General features: G+C 43.0%; 2 protein-coding genes across 3 annotated transcripts in view; one reads left to right on the top strand and one right to left on the bottom strand.

Annotated features, from left to right (window-relative positions):
* Nucleotides 1-21,921, bottom strand: part of PDGFD (platelet derived growth factor D) — a 228,385-nt gene that overhangs the window by 85,246 nt on the left and 121,218 nt on the right. The gene's annotated exons all lie outside the window — the stretch shown is intronic.
* On the top strand, nucleotides 20,604-21,812 carry DDI1 (DDI proteasomal shuttling factor 1). Its single transcript, XM_028105719.1, has one exon. It carries the CDS (start codon nucleotides 20,604-20,606, stop codon nucleotides 21,810-21,812), a length of 1,209 nt encoding a protein of 402 aa, XP_027961520.1.

Raw genomic sequence — 21,921 nt, 5'->3', positions numbered from 1 at the left:
TGTCTGAAAAAGAAATGCAGATTTTGTTTACTCTCAAGGGGTCCCAGGTGTGAATGAAGCTACACTTTTTTAAAGTTAATCTTAGAAAAAGAGCAGTTTCAGAGGCAAGAACTACTACAGGTCATCTCTTATGATACTTCAAATAAAAAAGACAAGACAACATTGCCTTTGCATCTGGAATATTGTTTTAAAAAGCATTTTAAAGCACCTGTGCACAAAGGAAAATGACATATTTAACATTTTCCTTAAATAAAACAGTCCATTCAAAAGCATAGTTTTCTAACTAGTATATGTCTCTACATTAGACCTAGAGATATAGGCAGAACAAAATAGGGTTTTGGGAAGTGAGACAACTGAATAAATTTGAAAAGTACCAGTGTATTGGGGCACCTGGGTGGCTCAGTAGGTTAAGACTCTTAATTTCAGCTTAGGTCATGACCTCAGGGTCCTGAGATCACTCAGCAGGGAGTCTGCTTAAGGTTCTGTCTCTCCCTCTCCCTCTGCCCCTCCCCTCCCTGCTCACACACACATGCACACACTCTCTCTAAAATAAATAAAATCTTTAAAAAAGGTACCAGTGTATCAATATGCATTAGACTCTTCAGAATGTCATGTTTCACCAACTTATGATATCATGTATGTTTTGCATGGTCATCCAATTTAGCTATTCACAGAATTTGTTTCTATTTTCACTTTTGGTTAAACACAGGGACCCAAAGACTACGCTCTCATGCACTTAAAGAGCTCACACGGAAACTACTCTGAATACCAGCTGGTTTTTACTATTCATTCCATGCGTGTCCTACAGAGTCCAAAAATCTCTGTTGAGATACATTCTCTCTCAATTTATCAATTTTCGAAGAGTAGAGAGCTCTCAAGCAATATCTGCTGACAGAATCTTTCTGAAATTCTGCCCATGGGGAGAGGCCTTTTCCTTTATTTGCACAGAGCCACACGTTGTGATCAAGTCATGGATCCCAGAAGTGAATTTAGGTTGCAAGTAACAGATGAACGAACAAAAAAATGACTGGACAATAAAGAAAAGGTGTCATCTCGGACTGGAAGTCTGGAGTAGAACATTTTTAGGGTAGGTTCACTCAAGATGTTGAGGTGTCATCACGGGCTCCCACCTCTCTGCTCTGCTAGCTGGGCATGTGGGCTGTTCTCAAAATCTGACAGAGGGTTACAAAAGCTCCAGCTATTTCCTCCTCACAGGGTCAGATGCAGAGGCCAAGAAACGGCTTTCTTCTACATGAATCTCATTTTAAGAAAGCAGAAACCTTTCTGGAACCCTCAAGCCCTCCGGTAGGCAGGCTTTCCCTCAGATGCACACAGCACACTTCCCGGGCCGGGGGAGGCCGAGGCTTTCCTGAAACCCATGTCCCCTCACCAGGGTTCTGTGAGGAAGAAAAAGAGGTCCAGGGCAGCAAGAGGAGTGGCCACCAATGGTAGTGAGTTCACAACAAGTGTGTCTGTGTTTTTACCAAGGTTTTTAAAAGGCTGCTTGAAATATATGTCTAGCCAAAGTCTCCTGAGTGCACACTCCTTCCACATGGACAGGGCCCCATAACCACTGTGGGAATGAAAAAATGGATATGACATGGTTCTTACTCTGAACAGGGTGTGTATAAGCTGTCTGGGGTGAAGGGAGGTTGACAGGAAAATCTTTCCTTCTGCAGTTGGCATGCAGTGGCGCTTAAGAAATATCGGTCATATTAGAATTTGGTGAAGGAAAGTTCTCTTTTTCAGCCCCCAGATGTCCCTATGTCCTTAGAACTACTTGTTAACATCTCTTTGGGGGTTTTCCTGTCGAGCATCCAACACACAGAGATAAATGCCAGAGACTCAGATAGGAAGATGTGACCTCTACTCACGGATTTACATGGATTTAATAAGAAATAAAATGTGGAAGTCTTGATATTTTCTCTCACCTGTGGGGTTCTCCGTGGGTCCTGACATGTGTCTCATAAACACTGACTCAGGAGACACTGCCTACATCTTTATCTTTGTACATAGACCAGGATGCTAATTTCTGTGAGGAAGAGCGGACGCCTTCTACGGCGATACCAATGAGAGCCTCCCAGAAGGAAGTGCACCATAATTATTATAAGTGTTATTGATAGGATCGTTGGTGTTTGCTAAACAGGCCCTTTTGTAAAGGTGTGTCACTGACATTTATACCTCTAGAAAAACTTGAAAACTAGTACAGTGATGACTCCTGTTCTCCTTGGTGAATAACTGTCATACAGAAGGATTTTTTAGTTAAAAAATAATCAAGAGTACCTTATGATGATATATGATAAGTAGGGTTGAGGGTGGAAAATAACACTTCTTGGGTCAGATTTTGTGACAGAAAACTTAATATGTGCTTTTTTATTGACTTTGCCTGAAACATTCACTCTCTTCCTGTCCTCCATTTTCCAGACCAGAAGCTTCTGGAAAATAAAGACTGGGTCTCATTCACTGTTGTTCCAGAACCCAGTGGGAGATAATAAAAGGCTTTCAATATATATTGGACAAAGGAATGAAATTTAGAATATTCTCAACACAAGAAAAATCTATGGATAGCCATATAAGGAGGCAGTACCGGCAAGGTTAAGCAATTAGTCCGTTGGTTGACTGAGTTGGTTCATTTGTTTTCTTTTCTTTCCTCTTCTTCTCTTCTCTTCTCTTTTCTTTTCAGGTAGGTTCCACACCCAGCATGGAGACCAATGGGGCTTGAACTCATGACCCTGGATCAAGACTGGAACTCAGACCAAGAGTTGGACGCTTAACCGAATAAGCCACCCAAGTGCTCCTCATGTGCAGGTTTGAAGACAGGATTCACAAACCCTGCAGGCAAACCCCCAATACGTGCTCCTTCTGGGCTGTGGGGGGGGGTCTGCCCAACTCCCATGACACCCCGTTCTCTGTGAATGGCAATCCAGGGGGTGCCCAGGTGGCTCCCATTCCTCAGGGATGACATACAGACAGCAGTGTCTGTACCAGATCACACACCTCCCCCCATCCCCCCAGCCCTCACACATCTGTCTGCTCTGCCTCCCTTTTCTGCCCCGTGAATAAATTTGTCCTTGGGTCTCCAATGGGTAGCACCAGATGAGGCCCAGAAATACATAAGAAATAAATGATTTCTTTGCATCTGCTCTTCCTCACAGAAATGATAATGATAATGAAATGATAATGAAAGGAAAACTCTTCCTTGTCATCAACTAAATTCTACCACATTATGACTTGTATCCATTTAACCATAAACCATGAACAACTATTTAGCGTTTATTATTTTGTACAAAGTACAATGATGGATGCTATGGGGCATAAATACAAAAAACAAAACAAAACATAAATCCTAACAAAGCAAGGTACAGAGATGGAAAATCAAACACATTTAATCCTGAATGTCAGTTCCAAACACGTATTCGACTTTCCTCAGAGCAGTGTGCTGGGACCTTTTCTAAGACTGCACAGGTGCTCTGGGGAAAGAGCTCCAGGTGTAACTATTATCAATCCTGAGCATGGAGCAGGGATAGATGGTGATACCCCCATGTTCTATCTGCCACCCCTATTGTGAAAGGGCTAAGATGCACGAGCTTTTAAAAAAAAAGATGCATTTGAATGGAGTGTTTGGTATCACTTGCTAACTCTGTGTCTTTGGGAAAAATCAGGTAATGTAGGAGGCATTTTCTTCAGCTGCAAAATAGTGATAACACTGACTTCCCTGTGGGACCGTGAGAAGGGTCCCCACCTCAGAAAAAGTAGAAATACTTTACAAAACCTAAAGCAGACATAGAGGAATGTCACTTGATTAGGCAGACATGCAAAAAAATAACACAGAGGAGTAAATGAACAATGAATTCTCACAGCAAACATTTTAGGAGTTCAGAGAGTGGGGCAGCAGTTTCTTAGCCCGATTTATTGCTTCAGAGAGTGGAAGTAACGTATGTAATAAAATGTAGAGATGTAGACATACACTTAATATTTTATATTTGGCTTTCCTTGACTATTTCTAGAAATGTTAGGCCCCGGAGCTATTTCATTAAGTTTTTTCTAATGAGTTTGACATGACTGTGACTGTCGACATAAAACACTGAAAATATAAACCGCATTACGTGTGACCTGATGTTATCCATTCAATGTGCCAAAGACATTACAGATAATTTATTGATGGCTCCTAAGTGAAAATAAAAAATGGAAAAAATGTTCCAATCTAATGAGAATGAGATAATATGAATGCAAAAGCAGGTAAGTATTAATAACTGAAATAATTATTCTATTCTATCACGGCTGTAATTTGATAGGTACCTGTACACATCAGGGAACACAATAAATTGTTTCTCAAGTATGCTGAAAAGGCAATGGAAAACATATTTTTCTATTTAAATCTAAGGAAATGACTATATTTTAAGAGTATGGGGCAGGATATGGTCATATTTTATATTCCATTTTTCCTGGGCCTTTACACAAGTGCCAAGTTTCCTATCTATCCAAGTATTACATTATTCCCTGCATGAACCTGTCCTATTAATGGAACAGTTTCAAATAGGGCTGTGAACACCAATATAAAGATACTGAATTCATAATGTTTTAACTTCAGTTCTGAGGATTTATGTATCATCATCTAGAATTAGTGAAAGGATTGAAATATTGGATTAAGAGATCCATTCCTTAATATTGGATTAAGGATGGAAATGTTGGATTAAGAAGGGTAAAACTACTTAAAGTGCCTACTGGCTACATCATGAGGAGCAGGGGCCAGGTTGAAAATCAAAATATAGCTTCCTTCACCAAAAATTTCTTGCTATAATAAACAATTTTAGTAAACAAACAGTGCACTTAGGGTCATACTTAATCTACATTTGGTGCAAGTTTCTTATCTTAGTGTGTTCTAAAAAAGGATTTCTGGGACTGACAGCAGGTCCATGGATTACATGTGAGCGGCAGTGGTCTAGGGAAAACTAGAAATGGGTTGATTCTCCTCAGTCCGACCTACTGAATCACAAGACTTACTAATGCTAAGAAGTAGTCCACAGACTTCTTGCACAGCATTGCTCGAGAGAGGAAAGGGCACTGGGATCAAGTCCTGAGCGCGTGCTATGGTCGATTTCATTATTGTTCATACTGTTCCACTTATTTCATCATTTGCCATATGACTTTCTAGGAGTCACTCTAGAGTCAATCCCTTCAATTTTCCTGCCCTACTGATGCTGGGTTTGGGAATAAGATTCGATGGAGACAACAGAATGCAGGAAGAAGAACTGATGTACCAATTCTGAGCCTAGACCTTAGGAGACATCCTATGTTTCTATTCAACCCTCCTGTGCTTCTGCAATAGCCATAGAAGCACATGTACTGGGTAGCTGGTTAGAACAAAGAGGAGAGACACACGGAGCAGATGCAGATCCAACCAAATGCAGATGGCTACACCATACAAGCCTGGTCTAGGTCTATCAGACTCCATTTGGCCCCAGACACATGAGTGAGAATAAGTAATTCTTGCTTTCAGACACTTAGGTTGGGGATGGTTGTTACACAGCTTATTCTTCAAATAATTGACTAATACAGGTACGCAGGGAATCTTACAAGAGTCAGGGTGAGGCAAGCTGCTGAGAGGGATAATGTCGGAGCAGCTATACTCACACCCTGGCTCCAGGCATGGTGGACAAGGGATCCGTAACCAGGTCTATGAGTAGTGCAAAGACAAAGTGCAGAGTCCCAGCTAGGGCTCTTCTTTATTTTCTTCCCCAGTTAATGTAGCAAAAAACAAAAACAGAATGTAATACACAAAGACCAGAAATTTGTGAGCGAAAGAGGAATGTTTCAAACTGGGATAGAACAGATTTAACCATTTACGAAAGAGGAGGAATTTTATGCCGAACAGAGAGTGCATGCAGGCTGGCATGAATAACACTGCACTCTTCAGTTTGTCTTCTTAAGATAGTCAGGCCACAGTCAAAGAAGAGTTCTCACTCCACAGTGTGGACCTAACTGATTTGCTACTCTTCTGTGTGTCTTCCTGTCAAGTTCTGACTTAATGGATCCCATCAGGACAGTGTTTGAGACTGGATATTTGGACTCAACACCTCAGAGAGACAGCTGTCATTTAAATGATGTACTAGAATAATGCTTTCATAATTACTGTTTAGAGTGTGACATTACACTAACACATACTTTCTACGGCACAAAAAAAGAACGACTCTTACCCCTCCTACTTCCTAGGTCAACTTCCAAAATACTTCTCTCCAGGTCCAGTTCCAACCATACAATGAGGAAGGAAAAGAATCTGACCTTAAAATTTACAGCAATAAAAGTGAAACAATATTTTATCCTGGTTTCTGTTTTTACGGGGCCAAAAGGCAAAATGCTGCGTATATAGCTGAACCTGAACAGTTAGTTAAATTTAGGTGTGTACACACGTACACACACACACACACACACACACACACACTAAGTTGACAGGACTGTTGTTCTGTTAAAGTTCCCTGGACACTATTTGGGTAATAACTATATTAAAATGCAAAAACTGTTTTTTTATTTTTTTCAAAGGTCCATTGGTTTGTACCTCCAGTTGGCCAGAAGTGAAAACTATGGAACAATTGTAGCCTGCAGTAACAACGCACACACACATAAACCTTTGATTTAACAACCAGAGCCAAGCTCCAGGGCACCTCACTTAATAACGTGACTGCAGCCATTTTAGGGGGCTCCCCAGGGTGAAATGTTCCACTTTGTATAGCTTTGTATACAATCAAAAATCTGCCGCAAGTATGACCTTGAATATCTTCTGGAATAAGGTATCATCAAATAACCAGGATCTCTAGGAAATAACAGCTGCAAGATGAGCAACAAGAATATGTCTTCTGAGCAATGTTTTCTTTACATCTTTCTGAACTGCAAACTTCTTTGCTCCAATGCATTGCAGATAGAATGTCTGCCACTGTTTGTTTGTTTTTTTCTTTTTGAGGAAGCTCTTGGTCTCAAAAGACTGAAGCTTCCTTTTGCAATTAAAGCAGAATTTCTTTCATCTCACTCAATTCACCGAAGACAGACTCATATAATCATTCTAGAAACACTCCTACCTACCGAGTGACATTTAAGAAGGGTTGATTTTGAGTACAAGGGAGAAAAAGATGGTATTGACTATTCTTTTATCAATAGTTCTTGCTTTTTCATGAAAAAAGGATGCTTTTGATCCATGCTTAGTAATTTAGGATTTCTTAGAAATTCTTTGCAATTTCTCCTTATGTCTAGTCTTAATATCATGTAAAGACAATCCACTGTTCAGAAATGTCACCTATGTTTTCCATGAGACAAATTATGTAGCCACAGAATAAAGGTTAAGTAAATGTGGCCTGGAGATTTGCTACACAGATGCTCAGCATTTCTCTTCCAACAAGAAGCTAGCAGTATTAGCCACTGTGAACTCTCAAGTGGAATTTCACAGGTTGGCAAAAATGCCTATTACAACTTTCACATTTGCCGCAGACATTCTCTTATAGACTATTTCCCTGTTACACCTAAAAGTCAAATTCACAGTGAAATTCCCACAACCTGTATCTCTAACATTAGCCAGATTTTAATATGCAAACATTGCTAACCTAAGGAAAAAAAGGTGCACAAAGCTGGGATGCTTTGGCTGGTGTTAATATGATCTCAAAGGTGTCTTCAACATCTTTGCTTTTGACCAACTCTTAAAAACTTAAACATATGACATATTAACTAAGGCTATGAGGGAAAACAGATCACATACGAGTGAAGAGGGGCTTTCCTTTTGGACCCTAGTGAACAAAAAGGTCTCACAAGACACAGAATTTGGCATTTAGTTTCAAGAAGTAGCTTTCACCTTGGGCTATAAATTTGGATGATAAACACAGGTGAATCAAAAGGAATAAAATCTCCAAGTACATGCCTAAGAATACATTTCCACATGGCCATGCCATACAAAGAAAAATGGAACACAAGGATTTCTCATGCTGTTATTCTATTCATATTTCACATGTTAAACAAGTTGGCCACAGAATACAATGTTTTTTCAAAGAACCACAATAAGTCGACTGAATTGCATATAAATAACTGATACTAAAGTCAGTGTCTAATGTTTTGCTAATATTGTCAAAACAATGAGAGATACACAGAAGGGCCCTGTCAAAAAATGTGCATACAAATTACCGATTTGCACATATAAGTGTCAAATCTGTATCATCGCTCTTGAAGAGCTGATCTCAAGAAGTTGTGGGCAGAATGTGGAACACATCCTTTACTGAGGATCATAACGTGATTGATGCTTTAAAATAAGCCCCAAATCAATGCCAGGTGGATTTCTCAGGAGCCAACAGGATGTCAACATCAAGAGCCTTCTTTAAGACATAAAGAAATGGATGCACAGCACTAAAAGTTTCAATGTAGGGAACTGAACCTTGGAATATCCAAAGTCCATGCCGTAAGACTTACATCAAACTATCTTCCAGATACATTTTATTACATGTTGTAATTACCAAATACATAAAACTGTGAGATTTACTGACAGGGCACTTCGGAATCTGAATGAGCCAATTCAGAGCAACAGCAGAGAACACTGTTATAGAACGTGTAGAATTAATAAAAGCTACACTCACATTGAACCCCGGGCCAGGTACCAAGATTTTGACTGGATGGTGTGAAGTATAAGTCCATTATCTTTTTGTAAAATCGACATGAATTATTTGAGACTCCAGAAGAAACCATTTGAGAAAAAATACCCATCACACAATAATAAATATGGTACTCCCCTTCCTCCAAATTCATTTATGGTCTCTTTTCAGGTGCTAACACTGAGACCCAGAGGAGGGTGCAGAGTCCTTATTTGGGAGCTCATTCCAGGGAGCAGTGGTGAGGAGGTGGCTAAACTGAGATAAAGCAAGAAGATCTAGCACATTATTGCTGTGAGAACCTGCAGTTCAACCCCTCTGAGGAACCACAGAGAACATACTTGAGAACCACCCCATAGAAAGATGGAGAGGCGGGGTGTTCATCCCCTGACTCTCATCTTTCGCTGCTTATGAGTTGTTTCTGTACTTCCAGGCTGAGGAGCACTGAGCAAGCTCCCCAGGTGTGGAGACACCAAGACACACGGGCGCTGAAAACGGGAAGACGTTAGCACGTACAGGAACACAAACGTGGGCTCAGGGAGAAGCAGTGGGGTCAGCAATGGTGCCTGCTCCCCAAGCACAAGCATCCCAGAATCCCAGCTGTGTTTATTCAGCAGAGCTGTAAGGAGTGGAGCAACATTTCCAGCCACTGGGAAGCAGAGGGGAAGTCTTTCTGATTCTGTTTTCTTCTTTGCCCCTCCTCTCTTGGAGCCAACCTTATCACTGCCCATCAGGTCCTACGTGGACTCTCCGCAGAGGTCCTCGATGCCCTGTGCATTCCTGCCTCATATGCCAGTACCTGGGGGGGAGGTGAGGGGGTGCTCCTGCTGGCCCTCCCATCACCGAGTTGGCTCCCCCCCCGTGCCCGAGGCTGTCCTACTCTGCTCTCGACATGCACCCCACTGAAGAGGACTGCATTAGGAAAGGCCTTGGCCATAAATGCCCCACTCCACGTGAGCTTCTGGGCAGTGCTGCTCAAGGCCAGGCTTCCTTTGGGCTCCAGCCCTCCTAGTTTGATCACAACTTATGCCATCCTGAAAGGAAACTGCCCCTTGGCCATAGAGTCAGAGCATCAGAGATTGAGTTGTCTCCTAATAGGATCAAAAGTGACTGTTGAATCACAGACCTGTACCTCTGAAACAATAATACATTATATGTTAAAAAAAAAAAGAAGAAGATAGCAGGAGGGGAAGAAGGAAGGGGGGAAATCGGAGGGGGAGACGAACCATGAGAGACGATGGACTCTGAAAAACAAACTGAGGGTTCTAGAGGGGAGGGGGTGGGGGGATGGGTTAGCCTGGTGATGGGTATCAAAGAGGGCACGTTCTGCGTGGAGCACTGGGTGTTATGAACAAACAATGAATCATGGAACACTACATCAAAAACTAATGATGTAATGTATGGTGATTAACATAACATAATAATAAAAAAATAAAAAATAAAAAAATAAATGTAACCCCCCCCCCCAAAAGTGACATTCTCACACCTCTGGATCCATTAGTGAGGGTGGGAAAAGAACAGAAATTCTATTTGTATTTACTGTAACTGATCCATTTAAAAATAGTTTATTTTTTTAAGATTTATTTATTTATTTTTGGGGGGAGGGGCAGAGGGCAAGAGAGAGAGAATCTTGAGCAAACTCCCTGCTGAGCTTGGTCTCACAACCCTGAGATCGTGACTTGAGGCAAAATCAAGAGTCAACGTTTAACCAACTGAACCGTCCAGATACTCCATTAAAAAATAGTTTATAAACATTGAGAGTGTGAGCAAACTTTTTTTTTTTTTAAGAATGAGGTGCACCATCAAAAAGGTTTGAAGGTCCTGCTAGGAGGGAGATCAGATCTGCTGTCCAGTAGCCACAGGACAATGACCTCTGTCAACATGCCAGGTCTTCAAGGGAACTTTTAAATGGCCGCTCTCGATTGTGCCAAGAAGTCCCCCAGGTTTGCAACCTCATGGCCTCACGGTTAGGCTGGCCCCGTCCAAATGACTCTGGGTATCCACTTTGAGGGTTTGATTTCCTCAGTTCCGTAATGTGTTTTTTGTTTTTTCTTTTAAAAGGCTTTTGAGGAAGGTGCCCTATGGAATGAGGCCTTCTCACTGTCCCATCTAATATGAAACTGTCCACAACAGGGATTCTAAATCATAATTTACGGGAAAGACGATACTTATATTCGTGGCATCCACCTCGACCGTTTGGTTGCATACAAGTATTACTAACTTGATTTACTCTGCAACACTTTTTCACTCTTAATTAGGGTGAATGGATTGTCTTTACACTATGTTCTGTCTGCTTAATAATCCTATAAGCACCTTATGAGCACAGGACTCATTGTTTTCTCTCTTTAACCTACAAGAACAACTTGCAGACTGTGATGGTTAAAAATGACACCGAATAAACTGTTGACATAATGTCCTATGAACAGATTTGCTTAGTCACCCCTTAAAGCCTACTTCCTGGTTTTGAAACAGATTTGGCAATCAGGTCTTGCTACTATTTTGGGCAGCTCAGAGCGCAAGGCTGAAGTGAGCAGGGACAGCTCTAAAGACACAACAGCATCCAATCCAAGTCAAGAAGTGGTTAAAACTAATCTACGTATTTCCTTCAGGATTTATAAATTCCATCCTCTCTTCTTACTTCTCCAGGTTGCTAATTACTGTTTCTACTCATACAGGGAAACAATAACGGACTTTGGTAGAGTGTTCTTCTATTTACAAGACAAATTCAAATTATCCATTAAGTCCACATGGCAATCCTATGGAAAAGAGATTACTGTCATCATCCCCATTTTACAAAAGAGGATAATGAAGCTCAGAGAAATTAATGCTTTGTCCAAGGGCATTCAGATAATTAAGTGACAAATTCAGGAACTTAAACCCTATTTTTATGACTTCAAAGCAACAACAGGCTTTCTATCTCACTGGTCTGTATATCTTAGCCAGTTCATGTGTGTGCATGTGTGTGTGTGTGTGTGTGTGTGTGTGTGTGTGTGAGAGAGAGAGAGAGAGAGAGAGAGAGAGAGAGAGAGAGAGAGAGAGACTGTTCTTCCAGAATTGCAGTTATAAACACTGTTGTTTTATGTAAGGATAGAATAACATATTTTGATTAAATTTTTGATACTAGTTTCTGAAGATGCCTGTGTTTTGTTGACCTTCTTTTTAGTCACAGAGGCAGAATGAGTCAATAGTTTCAAGGAACAGAACACACAGCTTTCTTTTTAAGAAGTGATTCACTGAGAGCCTATTTTATTAAAAGTATAGCATGATTTATTCCCCCTCTAATTAAGGTTTCTTGTATCTAGAATCGTCCTAGTTATTTTAGATGAAAAATTCCATACCATAAAGAATGATCTCACCTAGGACTATGAAAGAGAAGGTCGAGAGACCTGAGGTCAATTGCTGGACAGGTGTGCCTGACATCCATCCCAACCACACAAATTATATCGCCTGCATGAAGTGGTCATTGGTTTTCTTTGTGGTTGTTGCTGTTTGTTTTTAGGTTGGTCTGCTGCAAATTCAAGAGCTGATGATCCGGTTTGCTCTAAACTTCTATAAAGAAATAGTCTAAGAGCCCAACTTTAATATCAGAAATGATGACTACAGCAGGACTCCACATTTTTATTTTAATTGAATGCCAGTTTATTTCATGTTGCACAAACAGTAATTTACGAGTTATCCTTAGAACATTTGGTCCCGTGTCTCAGCCACAGGCATGAAGGGTTCAGCACAACTCTCCATTCTCGATGAAAAACACTGCAGTAAGAACATAAAATAAAACCAAGACTTTGCTCAAAATTAATAGTGCCTTAAGTTGTTTGGAAGATAAATGAGGAAATGCAGAAAAATAAAAGACTCAAAAACAGTTTTGTTAGGGTTGCCTGAGACCTTTCTGTTTCATTTCATTTACAGCTTGTAAAGAAAAAAAACAATCAATGATCCTATCTTCTTTCTCTTCAACATCAGAAATTGGGTCTCTGATTTTGAAAGCCAGGGTACACAGTTACTCGGATTGGTTCTTGTCCTCTGGAGGTCTCCGGAAAGAGACTACTTATGTTCTGTGCATAAGCAGCACTGAAATATTTCAGCACTACATGAGTAAACGAACATTATCAGTCGTTGAGCACATTTTATGAGCTGAGTGAAGTAGAATATTTGTAAGTGGAATGAGATAATGGAGCAGGACGGGCGTGGGAGTCTCAGAAGAGAGACACTAACACCTCCAAACCTTTTCTGGAAGGAAAATGCTCTGTACTGGATGCCCTTAAGATGGTCTAAGAAAGAATCCTTGTATCTGGGCTGCTAAATTTATTTTTTCTGAGAAAAACAGAATGTGAGTTGATTTCTCTTTTATTTGCTTTTTTTTTTTTTAAATAAAGCTTTTGTTTATCAGGCTTTGTTTCTCATTTTCATGGTTGGAATACGATGAAATCCTATTGACAGATGGGCTTGAGCCATGCTAATTACCATGGCGATTAATTAACTCAGCTGCTGTTTAGAATAGAGGAAGTTACATAAACAACAATCTGGAAATTCTGTCTTTTATAAAGACCATTGTAGAAACATCACCTATCATGCATATAATTAATGAAATATCCGGTACACCATGTTATCATGGTATAGGGGGCTTTTGTATTTATTCGAGACCTTTTCACTCTATCTTTGTCCTGTCAGGAAACTAGCGGACATCCACGCTGCAAAGACGGTTGGACCCAAAGTGCCAGCGTAAATAACGTGACTTGCCACATCACTAGCTTTGGAGCTGGCCTGGCCGGTGGCTAGGGGCCTCACATCCTTCATGTCTGAGGGGACCGCATGCTATTACTCTGTGCTCTAGAGTTGGAGGTCTCATGTGTTGGGGTGAGTGTGGAGAATGTCAAAACTGGTTAATTTCAGGAAGTTTTGCATCATCTCATAGATATGTGTGTTGTCCCATCAACACTTTTAAAGTATGATATCCACTGATTATACACATTTATACTAAAAGCAACTACAGGGACTTGTGGATATTCCTGCGGTAGCCTCTACCCATTTTCTAATGAAACCTCTGCCCAGGCTAGAGAGTAACATAAGCTAAGATAGACGGGCAACAGAAGGCCAATGTCTTGAAGGAATCCTTCACTCGCCGTAAAGCGGGTGAAGGTGAACTGAGGAAGGGGCCATGCAGAGTTCAGTCCGGGCACCGCATGAGGTTCCCCTCATGGAGCCAAGACTGTCCCTTCACCAGTAAAAGCTCTGACCGGAAGGAAACATGGGCAGAAACCCTTGTGTGTGTGTCTGTGTGAAAGCTGGGGGCAGGCAGGCCGCTGCCTCCGTTTGGTTACAGCACCTACAAGGACAAACAGTGAACAGTGAGACGTGCGTTTGTGTGAGGAGAAAGGAGTCAAGGAGTGCCATGACCAAGGGCTGCTCCTGCAAACCCAGGCAGGAAAGAGGGCACGATGGCCAAATCCTTCCTCTGGGCCCAACGCAGCGGCGCTGTGCGCGGTGAGCCTTCGGCAGCGTCCTGACCGCGCCCTGCGCCACCCCAACGGGGAGCATTCATCGCTGCTGAGCAAGCACAACGTTTGATTTACACACCTATCATGACTCTAATTAACTTCTAGTACGTAAAATAATTCAAAGTACGTGAGTCTTATCTCTCCTCGTAGGTATCTTGTTCTTTGAAAGAGGAAAATGACTCCAAGTCATCCTTCTGTCCTGGAAGCTACTAGTCCAATGACTTGCTTACAGGATGTGGTCATTAAATCTTTACTATGAGAAATTATTAACATGTTTCTGAGCTCACCTCCAAATGGCACAAAAGCTTAACAAAGTATGTAAATAACAGACAAGTCTATAATTTTCCAAATACATATTCTTCTGGACAATTAATAGGGCCAATTCAAGACACTTCCAAAGAATAGATTTCTTCCACTGATTCCCCACCAGGAATCACTATACAGGAAGAAGAAGGAGGAACAGCAGAGAAATCACAAGTAAATTAGAACTAAATAAAAAACAAATACAAACGGTGGTTTCAGACCTTAGCAGCATCCTCCTAGCAGCAGTAAGAAAGGCCTCATGAAGATCTAGGATGTTAGTGACACTTTGATGGGGATTCCTGTCCAGTCCATAGGGCTGTGGCTATTTCCCAGTCATTCCAACACATTTGCTTGTACATCATGATTGACGCCCTTTGTTAGGAACTTTGTAGGGCTCAAGTTTGAATAAGATATCTTACATCAAAAAAAGAAAAAAAAAACAAATGTAGGAAACATCTCACACAGTAATTTTATTTACTTAAGATTTTATTTATTTATTAGAGAGAGGGAGAGAGAGAGAGAGAGAAGTAGACTCCCCACTGAGCAGAGAGCCCGATGTGGGGCTTGATCTCAGGATGCCGAGATCATGACCTGAGCCGAAGGCAGACGCTTACCCAACCGAGCCACCCAGGTGGCCCGCACACAGTAGTTTTAATGAAATAAAAATATGATTTTAAAAATAAAAATATAACATTTAGTAATGCTGCTAGCTTGCAAAACCCTTTGCATTGTCCTCTAGTTTGATACTTTAGTCAAACATATATCGTTCTTAGAAGATGAGGAATATGCTCAGAAATATATGTCAACCACCTGGAAAAGAAAGGCACCTAGAAAATGCTCAAAAAGGAATACTTTGCTGATTGAATATTAACACCACATGAGAGGGAACCAGCTAATTTTCTCATTTTCAGGATAAAACATAATTACCTAAATGTAATGAGGAATTAATGATGATATTAATGTTAATATTCTGACAAAGAAAATTTATGTTGAAGTTATTAAAGTGTATTTGAACTTATGCACAGGTCATGCTGGTATATCTAAACTACAGTGACAGTGTCTTTGAAATGTGCTGATTACAAGTTTATTACAAAAGAGTAAACATTAAAAAATGGTTTGAATGGTTTTCCTCAATGACAGCTGAATTCAAAACATCTTAAGTCTCCATTATCATTCCTGTTAGTAGTATTTTCTACATGGTTATTCTCCATAGAGCAAAAATTAAAAAAAATGGAAACATTCTTTTACTAAGGCACATTGGAAGTTAAGAAACAAGTAAGTATCAACCCAAGAAATCATATATTTTTGAAGATTATGTTTATTTATTTGAGAGAGAGCGAGAGAGAGCAAGTGGAGGGGAGGGGCAGAGGGAGATGGAGAAGCAGACTCCCTGCTGAGCACAGAGCCGGATGCGGGGCTTGATCCCAGGACCCCGAGATCATGACCTGAACCGAAACCAAGAGTCAGACGCTTAACCAACTGAGCCACCCAGATGCCCCCATAATTTTTTTAATATGTCTTTAATTTATTACATTAAACTCAGTTAATCTATAAGTGTTTCTCTCACAAATTATAAGTAATCTACAAACCTTCAGTAATAAGGTGTGTGTCCTACACATCTGAGTATTTCTTATATGATTAAGACACTGGAAGGGACTATAAAGCACAAAATTGTAGCAGCAAAGCTTCTTAAAAATAAGTAAACACACATACATGTATATCTAGACTTGGAAAGTAAAGCCAAAGCCAAAAGTTCTATAAAGCCAAAAGCTATCAAGAGATACTATATTATTTTCAACATGCAATATATAACTTAAAATGCATCCCATTTCATGATAAAATGTTAAAACAGTAATCTGTAAAATAAAGTGATAAATACAATGCCCCCTAAAAGTGCTCCCTGCTGGAAAATGACATCATCTTTTAATTGCACATCCAAAGTGATTGAAAACATGTCCAGACTGAGTGTGCACTTGCTGACTTTCTCTCTCCCCACACACGTGTGTGTGTGTGTGTGTGTGTGTGTGTGTGTGTCTTCTGTCCATATTCTGTCTCCTTGTAATAGAGAAAAATTCAGTAGCTGAGTTGCCAGCAGATTGATATGGAATAAATTGTCAGGTCTCATGAGTTTCTTCAATTACATACTGTTTATACGTTTATTTAAGAGGTCTTATGGAGTTTAAGTCTCAAAGATGGGCAATACTAAACCTCTCCAATGGGAAACCTTCAAACATATGAATAGAAACTTGAACTTTCATCAGAGTATTGTCAATGTGCCTATTAAATAATTATCCAAAGAAATAAATGTTATTCATTTGCAACCATGGAGGTATAATTATTGTATTATTATAAAGCGAATGGCAGAACAGGAGGAAAATTCGTGTTTGCTCTACATCAGCTTTGAAAATTCTGCATCTTTCCTAAGTTGCTTTGCGAATTTCAAGTAAATATTGCCCTGTCTTAATAAGTCTCGATTACACTTTATTTTTAAAATTATAGCAGGCACATATTTCAAGAAAGGAATCCAAATGCAGCAAGCTAATATATTTGCTTAATGTGGTTTAATTATTATATATGCTACATACTGACATTTATGCCGCTACTCCTTTTTCACAGAAAAGACATTTATTTGCCCTGCAAAGCAAGGCATGGAACTTTAAGCCGTCAGCTGACTGTACTAAGTGAAACCATCAATTATCTGGATTTTTTTTTTTTTTTTGCTGCATTAAGGTTTTATAAAGAGGCAAATTATAAAGGGCATTATTGTGGATTTATTCCAAAAAATAACTTCAGGGCTGTTTCCTGGGCCGGCATGAAATCAGTGTCATCTTTTTTATTTTCTGGGTATTTAGGCTGTACAATGAGAATTGATTTTCTGAGTGATAGCCCCGAGACCTTGCAGGGGTCTCACTTATCGAAGAAAGGTTCGATTATGTTCCCATATTGTACTTACCAAGGAAGAAAAAGCAAGAGAATATACTTCACAGAAACTCCTCAGGAGAACTTATAATAGCCTCCAGTTACCTGGATTTGCACATCGAGATAATTCAGATAGCCCATTTCTCAAAAGCCCGTGCAACAGGAATTTATGGTGTGGGAACATTTTATATTTAGGAGCATTTATATATACTCCCAGTGATCCCTGAGTTTATTACATAATCAGAGTAAGTTTTTAATTGCAATTCTGAGGTAAGATAATTACATATATGGTATCTGAATCACCCACAGTGCTGAGTAAAATGAAAGAATCATACGGTATATACAGCCCCAGAAGGCTGTGTTTAGCACTTCAGATTCCAGGCTGTTTTGCAACAGAGATTGAAGGCCTGCGTGGTAGCTGGACTAGAGGACACTAAGCTCCCTGCTAATCCTGAATCCTATGGGATATTCTACGGAATGATGACACTTAATTGGCCAGACCTTGAGGCTTCTTGCTTTCCACTGTGTGTTCCCAGAAAACGGTAAAATAGTAAAAGGCACATAAATGCAAAATGCCCACAAAAGAATACAGCAAGCTAATAAAACAGACTGCAAAGCTTAATTATGTTCAGTATCAAAACAATGGTAATATGAAAAAAAAAAGGATGTTAGCTTCTTTTGATGTGAACCCTGGATTCTTGCTCTGCCAAAAAAGGGGGGGGAAACCTTATTCTACAAAAATAATTTCATCCACTGTTTAAGAAAACAAAACCCTTGCATTATCTCCCTAGCTTACTAAGATTTTAAAGCCGAACTGTGCAAAGCTGGTTGGTGGGAAGTGAGAAAGGATGTGGAATTGGAGCCTTGCTGGCTTCTGGCAGAGTCTTCTGGACGCTACGTGTCTCACAGTTGCTCTCGAGCTCAGCACCACCACGGCTGATCTCTGACGAACTGAATTTCAGGACACCAAGAACTGCAGAAGAAATTTATTAACTTAATATTTTGAGTCAAAGGGCCATCCCTCTCTATAAAGAGTGGAAAACTGCTCTAAATAATTCATAATTTTCTACAGGAAAATTATAATGCTAGATTTTTCCCCCCTATAATTTTATAAAATCCTCCTCCTGAAATGCCACTGCCTTTCTGGTTAAGGTTGTGAAGTTGGGCCGCGCACTTCTCAGCCCTTGGTCTCCACCACGTTCACCCCCTGTGGCTGACTTCTCGCCGTCTCTCCAAGCCCAGGAATTTCAGGAAGCCTTCCCTGTTGGCACCTTCTCCACATTCTGCATTTGTTCTCCAGATATTATTCATTTCTTCCGTGTTGTACTGACTTCTCTGGTATTTTTTTAACCCCCCCATTTGTGTATGTATGTGCATATGTGTGTATATGCATGTGTATATGTGTGTGCATGTCTGTGCATACATGTATGTGTGTGCATATGCATGTGTGTGTATATGTGTGTGCACGTATATGGGTATATGTATATGTGTCCATGCATATATGTGTGTCTCTATGTGTATGTGTATGTGTGTACGTACGTGTGTATGCGCATATGTGTGCATGCGTGTGCACAGGTGTGCATGCGTGTGTGCATGCGTGCATGTGTCCTTTTAGACTGTGGCTCCTCGACAAGCACAGCCTGCCCTACACATTAGTCACGTGTGCATCCCCAGAACTTAGCACATGCTTCACACGCACTGGGCGTTCAGTCAACACTTCCAACATAAACGAATGTGAGTATGGAAATACAATGATAATCAGGCCACTGAGTGAGATACAATATCCTTTATCTGAGACAAACAGGAGAAACAGAAACTAAAAAAGTTCTTTCAGCTGATACAACCTCTAATGGTGCAGGTCTGTCAAAACTTGAAATTAAGCGGGGGGTGGGCAAGGCAGAGGATGTTGACTGACACACATGGGAAGGCCCAGCCGGGGCAGAGGAGCGCCTCACAAACATTTAGAGAAATACAGAGAAAGAGAAGTGGCACTCAAGGATTTCTACCCAGCTGCCACTTGCCTGGAGGGACCTCTCTCCGGCGCCCCGCGCACCTGCACTCTGGGGTGTGGGGGAGGGCGCCGTGCCCTATGGCCGAGAGGGAGCCACAGACGCCCCAAGAGGCATTCACGATGCACTCCACTCCAGAACCCCTGTCAAACTGGTCTCCTCACACGTTCATCTCACACGTGCATTGAAGGTAACGGCCGACCGCGAACGGCTCTTGCATTTATCCACACGCGCTCTTCCTCACCCTCCCCACATCCGATGGCCGAACACCCCCGTCCATTCTACTCAAGAACCACTCTCAGCCCCCCGCGCTGGCTTTGGTCTCCCCCCTATTTTCATCTCCTAGCAAGTGTGCCCTCCGAACCAACGAGAAAGCATCTACCCGGTCCTCCTGCCCCCTTGCGGCCTTCACAGCTCGTGAGAAACCTCTTCCGAAATCAAATAATGAAAAAATAAATAAACATCACAAACACCTGCTTCCAATCCTTCCCATTTCCCTTCTTTTTTTTCTCTTTTCTTTCCCTCCCTTTGTATACTTTTGGAGGGAGGATTCTTGCTTAGGGATACTGCTTACAAATTCCCTGGATCCAGGCAGGACTCTATAAAGCGGTTCCAAACCTCCTCTTTCCAGCTTCATACCCCGCCGTCGGAAGTCAGGTCTCCCTTCCCTGTGGAACACTACCGGCCTTGTTGTGAATTCTGGCTTCTGTAATTCTCGACTGCGGTGCCTCTCGCTGAGCCCCAGTGTTCGGACTCCCCCGCTGACCGTCGGTCCCCCCCGAGGAGGGGAGGTCCTCGAGGTCGGGCGCCAGGGCTGAGCCACCCTTCAGGCCGAGCTCAGCGCGCCGCAAACACGCACTCCCGGCTTGGGGTACGCTGGCAAGTACACGGACACAGCTCTCAGGTGGCCAAGCTGTGCAGGAAGGGCTGAAATCGCGCCTTCCCCGACACGGGCGCGGCAGGGCTGGAGGGCCTGGGCCTGGGCCGGGGGCCCCGCGGCCCGGAGTCGGGGCGCCTCCGTGGGAACGGGGTTCCGAGTTCCGCGCAGCGCCGCACAAACGAGCCCGGAACGCACGCCGCCCCGCAGGGCTCCGAGCGGCCGCGCAGTCGGCGCTGAGGCTGGCGAGCGGCTGGGCCTCTGCCGAGGAGTGAACGACCCTCGGCCCAGGCGGCGCATCCTGAGGAGCAACCGCACCACCGGCGAGAGGGGCTCCAGCCAGCCAGAGGACACCCCGATGCCCCGGGCCCATGTCATGCAGGTCACCGTGTACTGCGTGCGGAGCGACCTGTCCGAGGCCACCTTCTCCCTCCAGGTCAGCCCGGACTTCGAGCTGTACAACTTCCGCCTCCTCTGTGAGCTCGAGTCCGGCATCCCCGCCGACGAGATCCAGATCATCTTCCTGGAGCGGCTCCTGGCTGACGACCACCGCTCCCTGAGCTCCTACGGCCTCCGAGACGGCGACGTGCTGGTGCTGCTGCAGAAGGAGGGCGCGGGGCCTCGGCCGCCCGCACGGACCGCCAGCCTGCGGCGGATGGACCGCCCCGGGGTAGCCGAGCCGGGGACGTCCAGCTGCCGCGCGCCCCACGCGCCCCACGCGCCGCACCGGGCCCCGCGGGGCCAGCAGTCCCACGGCCTGGCCTCGGGGGAGAAGAGGCCGTCCGCGCAAGGCCTGGACAGCCCCGCCCTGATCCGGAGCATGCTGCTGTCCAACCCCCACGACCTGTCGCTGCTCAAGGAGCACAACCAGCCCCTGGCCGAAGCCCTGCTCAGCGGGAACCTCGAGACCTTTTCTCAGGTCCTCATGGGGCAGCAGAGGGAGAGGGCCCTGCGAGAGCAGGAGCGGCTGCGTCTCTTCGCCGCCGACCCCTTTGATTTGGAAGCTCAGGCCAAAATAGAAGAAGAAATCCGGCAGCAGAACATTGAGGAAAACATGAGCATCGCGATGGAAGAGGCTCCGGAGAGTTTCGGGCAGGTGACCATGCTCTACATCAACTGCAAAGTGAACGGACACCCTCTGAAGGCTTTCGTGGACTCTGGTGCCCAGATGACCATTGTGAGCCAAGCTTGTGCCGAGAGATGTAACATAATTCGGCTGGTGGACCGCCGGTGGGCTGGCATCGCCAAAGGGGTGGGCACGCAGAGAATTATTGGCCGGGTCCATCTAGCCCAGATTCAGATCGAAGGCGATTTCCTCCAGTGCTCGTTCTCTATCCTGGAGGAGCAACCCATGGACATGCTTCTAGGACTAGACATGCTCAGGAGACACCAGTGCTCCATCGACCTGAAGAAAAACGTGCTGGTGATCGGCACCACGGGCACGCAGACTCACTTTCTTCCCGAGGGGGAGTTACCCCTGTGTGCCAAGCTGGTGTGCGGTGCTGGGCAAGAAGACTCTCCAGACAAGGAAGTAGCGGATACTATCAAGCATTCGGTCAAGGATTTAGGACAGAAAAAGCGTTGAAATGCGTTATGAACATGCCACTATCTTGGGGAAGCCTCAGGTCCGGGGAGATTCTAAGACAGGAGCTCACTGGCAATGTAATCATTAAAAACATCAGTAACAACCAAAC

Source organism: Eumetopias jubatus, unplaced genomic scaffold (assembly GCF_037043125.1).
Source record: "Eumetopias jubatus isolate StellerSeaLion01/CBP00866 unplaced genomic scaffold, mEumJub1_p1.0 scaffold_13, whole genome shotgun sequence".
In the NCBI taxonomy this organism is placed as follows: domain Eukaryota; kingdom Metazoa; phylum Chordata; class Mammalia; order Carnivora; family Otariidae; genus Eumetopias; species Eumetopias jubatus.
The sequence above is the reverse complement of the archived record's forward strand: the minus strand, read 5'-3'. Positions and strand labels throughout refer to the sequence as shown.